Source organism: Falco punctatus (genome assembly GCF_963210335.1).
Source record: "Falco punctatus genome assembly, chromosome: 3".
Taxonomy (NCBI): domain Eukaryota; kingdom Metazoa; phylum Chordata; class Aves; order Falconiformes; family Falconidae; genus Falco; species Falco punctatus.
The window spans coordinates 83,393,390-83,401,503 of NC_137582.1; the positions used below are offsets into that span (position 1 = coordinate 83,393,390).

Below are 8,114 nucleotides of genomic sequence, written 5' to 3' on the forward strand. Positions count from 1 at the left end.
ACCCCCGTGCTTTTAATGCAGTGCTGGGGAGCTGCCTGCCATAGCCATCTGATCTGGCCTGAACAGAGTTGCCCGGGCTGAGCAGCTAGGGGTTACGTACAGAAAGCGCCCCTCTCTCCAGGCGAACCACCCTCCCCTTGCTGCAGGCGTGGGGGATCCTGCCTCGGTACAGCATCTAAAGACCTGGAGGAAAGTTTACACACTCCTTACCTGCACACTGAAGAGGGTGGATGAGGGCAGAGGGGAACGAACTGGGATACGGTCAGGGCATCCACCACCACCGTCAACTGGCCAAGCCTAGGAAGAATTTATCAGGGGCCCCAGAAGCCATGGCACCTGTGGCCACATGCTGTGAATGGCAGGAGAGCCTGGGTCCCCAGCATGGCTGGAGACACCGTGATGACCTAGGGCTCAGCACATTTGGAGAGGAGTAGAGGCAGGATTTCACACCTCTTCTCTAAAAGCTGTTCACACAACCCAGAGCTGCGTTCCACACGTGCTATCCCACAGCTGCAACACCCAGCTCATTAGCTTCAGCTAAGGAGGCTGAGGAGATGAAGACACGGACTCCTGAATCCACCCAAAAGACCTTTTATTAGTCCAAAACCCACGCTTATATATATCCTCGTTCACTGTTCACATGCACCATACTAAAATATCTTTGGTTAATCGATACTGTTCACACACTTCTTGGCTACGTATAATTGGTTAATTACTAAGCTACAAACACACTGAACTTCTTGCATTTTTCTCTCTCTCTTCCTTCTTATCTCTGTGAGTTTCATGTTCTCAGCCAGCTGCCGACGTGGCATTGCGCATCCGCTCCAGCCTTGCTTCATATCCCGTTTTTCTTCCAGGCCTTCAGCCAACCTTATCTTACTTTCTTTCTTCTTTAGCCTTCAAGGTCCTTCAGAGGCATCGTGGCCTTCAGCACTTGCCATAAAGCTCTCTACAGGAGGCTCCCCACTGAATGCTTATTTTTAAGATGCTGTGGTATTTGGGAAAGCGAACAGGAGAAAGCTGTTGCGCAATGTGTGTTTCTAGCCCACTTCAAACAAGTTTTTAACACCAATGCAGCTAGTATCTTTCAGTTCAGGACAAGCTACAGCAGACGCTGCTCTCCCAGCTCCCTCAAGTTTATATTTTTCTGATTAGCAAAAGCTTCGCCACACTCACCCTTGTCTCTTACAAAAATTATGTTATGTATGGCACTGCCTTCACAAACCCACAGTACTTGGAGGATTTTTCTGAGGTCATGAAGGCACACAGGGACATGAGTGGTGCCAAGGAGCTCCCTGACATCTGTGGGAATGCTGCACGATCAGGATCTGGATGTTTGGCTATATAAGATACTGTTAGCAACCTGATGCGGCCATCTGGGGACATGGGCTAACACAGACTGGGGTCATCATGTGGAAAGCACCGAGTTGGCTCGGAGATTTTGGGGGCCAGAGGAGGCTTGGGGTTGAAGGTGCCCCTGGAAGGCACCTTGTCCGATTCTTAGCCAGACGGCGCCACTCGAGGCTTCACCCTATGGGTTTTTGAAACTCTCCAATGAGGGAGATTCCATCACCTCTCTGGGCAGGTTGCTCCAGAGCTTGGTTGTGAAACACCCTCCCCTCAGAGCTCAGCGCTTCCCCCAGCACCTGCTGCCTCCTCACTTTCCTCACCTTCCCCTGTGCTCTCGAGAGCCACAGCCTGCAGGTGGAAGCGGGGAAGGGGGGCAGCACCTCTTCGGGTCCGCCCAGCACCACCTGCAACCTGGTCTAGAGTCACAAAGCACAGCCAGGGAGGTACTTAAAACCCCACCATACACATGTATTTTTCTTTTAGCCTTCAGTCTGGGTGCTGGAGGGAATCTATTTCAGCAAGTGGGCGCTTGGTTGCGGAGCAGGGGGCCACCACTGCCCGCTTTGCAGAGGCGCGGCACCCCAGCAAGAAGGGCAGCCACTGGAGAGAGACCCCCATGCTTGCTACAGAACACCTCTCTGGGCTACAGCACAATGCCTGTATTTTCCACTTCAAATTGTAGTCTCTCTAACTGTTGAACATCCCCCATCACCATGTCTATAGCACTGCCTCAGTTGATACGGTGGCCCAAAACGCAAAGGCAGATGTGCCCACTGGCCACACTGGGAGCCGAGCAATGCGGGGTTTGTACAATACCTCTAACCTGATGTCTCCTCTGCTCACAGAGGCTTGTTTAACATAGCCTGCTGAGGTGCACAGCCAGCCAACATACCATGACCCTTATCACTAACACTGATAGGGTAGCAATGTGGGAAAGTGCTGAAAATTCCTGGTGTCAAAGGGAAAGCAATAGCCATGCAGATTGCTAGCCTTGATTTACAGCTACTTTAACAAGGCAACAGAGTGAGAAACCGGCAGATGTAGAAAATAAAAAGGGGCATGGGTCCCTTGGAGCATCTCTAAGTAAACTCAAGTTGCCAAGTCATTACCAAGGCAATGAAAAAAAACCCAATAAAAACAAACAAACAAACAAACAAAGTCAGCAAGTCAAAAAACCTGGAGCCAGTGTGGTGACAGGGATTTTTATTATTGTTTACATGTTGTGCACTTGGGAGGTGATAAGGGTGATAAAGGTGAAGAACTTGATAGAGAAACAAGGGATATAATGTTAATATAATAGAATATAGCAAAGGGTATACTGTAAAACAAACAATATAATCAGGACTGAATGGGGATACCTGTTTTCCAGCCCTGTGCCTGATCACCACAGTCGACCAGGACAAAAACCACACAGCGTTGGTGCCTGGGTTACTAACACAGCCAGGAGGGACTGGCTATGTTTTTTCCTTGATGTTAATGAGGGAATACGAGAAGCGCCCTTCTTAATATTGCCAACAGATTACATGGAGGGTGCCACCTACCAACATCGTATCTTCCTAACTCCTTAACACAGTGAAGTGTTTGTTTCACACATGGGAAATTCTGCTCAGTACAGGAGTATACCTGAGACAAATGTTTTGTAGTTAATAAAAAAAAAAAGTCTGTATGCAAACCCAGTGTATTTCCATGTAAACACCTATGACCATCAATCATCATACCAAAATAAAGCATGAAATTATTCAGGTAAATTCATGATGAGGTCATGCTCACTAGCAAAGACAACTGGATAAATGATATCATTACTATTGATGTCGTAATGCAGAAAAACAAAGCAAATACAAAGCAAGATAAATTCCAACAACTTTTTAATGCTTAATCATCCTTTAGTCCAACTTTGATTTCACAATCTTATGTAAGTCTTGTAAAAAAGCGATTAAGAGCTATAAATTAAAGTGTTCCTATTTTTATTTATGACAATTTTCAAAACCAGATCGTTTTCCTTTGACTGTTTTCCTCTCAAATTAAATTAAACACTAATCTTGAAGCCTAGTGTTATTTTACGCTTTTGTCAAATGAACATTTTGATCCAATCAATCATATCTTTTCTAGCTTCTTCAATATAAGGTTTATCAGCAGGTTTCATATCTTCTGGTTTCAACTGTGCAAACCCATGAACTTGTCCAGGATAAACCTTAATTTTATATGCAACTCTACAATACTGTTTCAACTTCTCCTCCAATAAGGTGATCTGTAAAAGAAAGCAGTTTTCCATTATGTTGTTGGGTTTTTTTTAAGTCTGCCAATCATGCCATTTCTCATATCTCTACATCTTTGTCTTTTCTCCATTGTCACACTTGAAGCAGGTTCTGTTGCTTAACAGGTGAGAAAACCCCTCTTTGGAATGTAAGACTAAAACATTTTTTAAAAGTATGGGTGAGTCTAAGAACCTCAACAGTTAGTGCAAAGATGGTTTGGTAAATCTCACTGCCATAAAGGAACATTTCTATTCAGAGACTTAGGCTTGTAACCTAATTTTGAGCTCTGATCTTGAGAGAACATATTCCCTAAATCTCAGTGACTCTCAGTCCAAAACATTTTGATAGGCTTAGTAACAGAACTTAAGAAAACACAGAGGGTTTTTTAGTTTACTGTATAACAAAGGGACATTGCTTCCGCACAGTTTTTTGGTAAGTACACACATGCTTACACACAGAGTAATAATCATATGATTATGTACCTGTATACATGTGTAAGACATTTTTGTGCTCAGTTCCATTAAAAAGTCAGAAAATAGGAGAATGAACACTTACTTTGCCCCTGCAAGCTTAATTTTACTCATTGTGCAGATTAGAGATAGTACTATAATTATTTTCATGTTAACTTCCCTACAGAGAGAGAGAGAGCTCTTTATAATTCAGTGCAGGAAATAATGTATTTGAGGGGGTTTTCGGTTTGGTTTTGGTTTGGTTTTTTTTTTAATGTAGACATTTTTCTTACATAATCTGGACAGATAGTTCAGAGAGAAACCTTCAAGAGAAAAATGTATGGCTTCAGTGTGTAATGCATGATGGAAAAAATGCATTTATGAAAATTGTGCCCCTGGGAAAAAGACACTTTCACCATAAAAAGGGGACAGGGAATGAAGGATTTGTTCTGTGCAGAGCAGACACATCTTTGAGGTACAGATCAACATGCTGAATAACACAGTTAAAAGTAAATATTGGCTTCTGCATTCCCAGAGCACACTGCCAGTTCCTCAGTTAGACCCTGGTCCTACACAACAAACTGTGCTAGAGGTGCTATGTTATTCTTGTCACCGAAGAGAAGGAATTTTACTCACAGAAGGGGGCACCAGTTTCCTACCCACATATTTATCCAGCCTCTCAGATATGCTTACAATAGGGGTTATATTGTGTATATATATACAGATGACAGTCAGAAGTCAAAAAAGAGTCCACAAGATGTAGTCAAAATTCATGCCCAGTCTTCTGGCACAGTTCATTTTGTCTTCTTGTACCAAAAGCAATTGGTCCACATCATTAGGAAGTTCAGTTACTAAGCTGAAATTACTTTTTTCCATTCATATTTCCAAATTCAATGGTCAAACTACCTGTTTGCTTGCCCATAGCAATAGTGTCCATGTCCATGTTTTTGAGACATTTGGCTCAAACCAGCTGGATTTCCCTGCCCAGTTTCACACTCTGCTTGTCCAGCCACTCAGAGACTGATGACTGGTCTCTAGTGCATTTCTCACCTCAAAAAAGCAGCTTTGAATAACCTGAGCAAGATATGGGGGAATTTTAAATGTAAGCAAAACAATCCAGCCTGTCTGATTTTTCATACCTGAAAACAGTTTCTAACAAGCTAGGGTTTCTGTATGAGATAAAAGAACTATGGGAAAAGAAAAAGCATTTCTAGTACAAGAGCTTACCTGATCATATGAAATAGTGTGGTCTTTCTCACCAAAAATGAAAAATGTGGGATTTAGTAAATTGTATCTTTCTTCAGAGTCCCTAATTATTCCTATAATGTTATTGAGAAACAGTCTGTTAGTGAGGTTAACATCCTTGCAAGATAAATAACAAATTAAAAGACAAAATTTATATTTAGGTTTACTGGTTATGTACATTTTTTTAGATCAGGACAGTTTCTATTTTGATGGAGAAAAAAGCATTTGGAAAATGTATTTCTCCACTCTCCAAGCACTAAAAAAAAATATAAATATTAGAGAATTACTGTGTAAAAGGAAGCAATTTTTTTCTGCTTTACAGCATTCTTAAATTTTTATACCAATATAGCATATTGCTGAAATAACCATAATTAAAATCTGCAACTCACCTTAGAGCTGAGTATTTACAGAAGGTGTTACAAAGCAATAACTAGAGTTACAAACTATGCATAGCCATGCGAACCCATGTAAGTTTTCATGTGTTCTACACTACCATAGAGGGACACCCCAGCGGTTAATTGAGGATTTTTCAGCATCAAGTGATGTACTGCCATTCCACCCCAGGAAAACCCAACGATACCAATCTTCTTTGCACCGCTTTGTTCCTTTAGATACTTCAAGACAACATCAGCTTCCCTAAGACATATAAACAAAAGTAAACTAAGGAATCTATTGCAGAACCAATACTTGACAATTTAAGAAGTAAATTAAAAGAGGTACATGATTTTTTCTGCATCTGCACCCCCAATCATTTAAAATAGAGAATACTTTAAAAACCTATTTCAGCCCTGAGCAGTGGCTTCTATTCTTAAATGGGAGTTAACATCTCTGGTCCTAGTTTAGGGAAGTACAGGTGCAGGTACTTAAATACTTACCTGAATTGTGACCTGCTCCTTTCTTTTCAAAATAAGCAAATTTTTAATTGAATCACTTTGTCTAGGACAGGACAACTAAAGACAAGACATATCTGCAAGTAGAACAACATCTTGCATTATGGATTGTAGGAATAGATAAGCTTCACTGTGCTATCTCTACAGAGTCCACCTATTTAGATAAAGATTTATCCTGAGTATGACATTCCTGGTATATGAGGATATTAAGATATCCTACCACGTCCACATGTAATAATACCATATTAAAGTAGCAATTACTCAAAATTAAATTGTCAGTAACTATAATGTTTAAAAAACAGGTATTGCATGAGGTATAATGCAAAAAATATGAAAATTGGTTTTAATGTAGGCCAGAGCAGGTCAATTATTTTTTTAATTGCTAATTTCTTAGGTCTCAAGAGTTTTATCTTTTTCATTATCTGCAGTTTTATTTTTAAATGCAAACTGCATATATTAATAACTGTATTTTTAAATATTAAACATATTAGTAAGGTCATCACAGGTTTGGTTAGGCTGACAAAAAGAAATGAGAATGACATGAGGAGGAGATCATGTCCTGAGCCTGTAGCCAGGGATTGCACTGTGAATGGATGGGATCTCTCGGGTTTGGTTTGTGTGGAAGGGTGCAAAGTCATGGGAACGTTGGATTCCTTGTGCTCTGTGGATCTGACCTAGAAGCAGCTACCAGTGAAGCCTCAAAAGACAGCACAGGCATGTCCTTGAAGTGTAAATTGTTTAAGACAGGGTTCAAGTACCTGCTCACTCTTTGGAGCAGGATTTTTTACAGGTGTTAGTCATTTGTCTTTTCAAAAAATTTGCTCACAGTTTCTGCAACTATACAGTCAAAGCTTTACTGAGAGGTGTTGAAGTGAGGCTGTGACCATTGGGACCTCTTGAAAGGGTCAGAAGAATACTTGTGGCTTACAAGATGATAGCTGAGTAGTAGGGGGGTATCACTGCCTCACTATCATCTTCTGAAGTTTTAGGTTGTGGTGATAGATACTGAAGAAACAGTAACGTCTCCCATAATTCAGGGAAGCCTTGTTACAGGCACCGCTAGGCTCTACAGATTTCACATGTCCTCTATTTCACACGGCCCTCTATTTCACACGGAGAAAAACGGTATAGCTCAACAGATATATCTCAGGTTTTGGGCAGTCTTGCAAATTTTTATGTAGTGCAGCTCAGGAGAATATCATCTGCACTTAACTTATCTACAAAGCAGAATGCAAGATGGGCAAGTGACAACTGGCAGATAACATGAGCAGTTGTGGAAAAGACTTCCTCCTTATCTTGAGGAACTGGAGGCAGAATCAGCCCTTGCGGGTGAGAGTGCTGGGTATTTCATAGCCTGTGAAATACTGGCTATGAGCCTGTGTGGTCAATATAACGTAGTTAGAAAAGGGCCCAGGAAAACAAGACGGGGACAATAAGCAGGGACGGACAGAGCAGATGATCCTTTCCAAATCCCAGCCAAGACAGTGCACAGAACCACAGAAGAACTGCCCAGAATAAGCAATTGTGTGTGTGCAGACACCTTGCCATGCTGTGAGGTGCCACTTTCAACATTTCATACAAATTCTCCTCTTTTGTTGGATGCTTTTTAAAGTTCAAGTACAAATATATATCTTACTTGTCTACTTTCGTAGGATCATGATGTTTCATCCAGTCAGCAAAGTCAGCCCAGTGATCAGTAGTTTTCCACGGATCTGTGCCCTTGAAGAAGTCTGGGCAGATGGTTCTGTGTGAGACATGGAATCAAGCAAACTTTTAAGTCCAGGTAGGGAGAATCTCTGGATGTCTAAATGTCTCCTAATGTCTTCTGCTCCAGAGTACACATGCACACGGTTACTATCTGAATCACATTCTACTCAACCTGTTCTGCCAATCAGTGTAGCTAAAAGTGTGTATCTTTGTACAGA

The 8,114-nt window shown here is 41.6% G+C and overlaps 1 protein-coding gene across 1 annotated transcript in view; it reads right to left on the minus strand.

Annotated features, from left to right (window-relative positions):
* Positions 1 to 4: 4 nt before the first annotated feature.
* Positions 5 to 8,114, minus strand: part of LOC308061716 (carboxymethylenebutenolidase homolog) — a 29,064-nt gene continuing 20,954 nt past the window's right edge. Inside the window, exons 2-5 of the mRNA XM_080382076.1 lie at positions 7,826 to 7,933; positions 5,793 to 5,935; positions 5,282 to 5,373; positions 5 to 3,598 (exon numbers count right to left, since the gene is read on the minus strand). Coding sequence (XP_080238202.1) covers positions 3,419 to 3,598; positions 5,282 to 5,373; positions 5,793 to 5,935; positions 7,826 to 7,933 — 523 coding nt within the window. The 3' untranslated portion in view covers positions 5 to 3,418. The remainder of the gene's footprint in view (positions 3,599 to 5,281; positions 5,374 to 5,792; positions 5,936 to 7,825; positions 7,934 to 8,114) is intronic.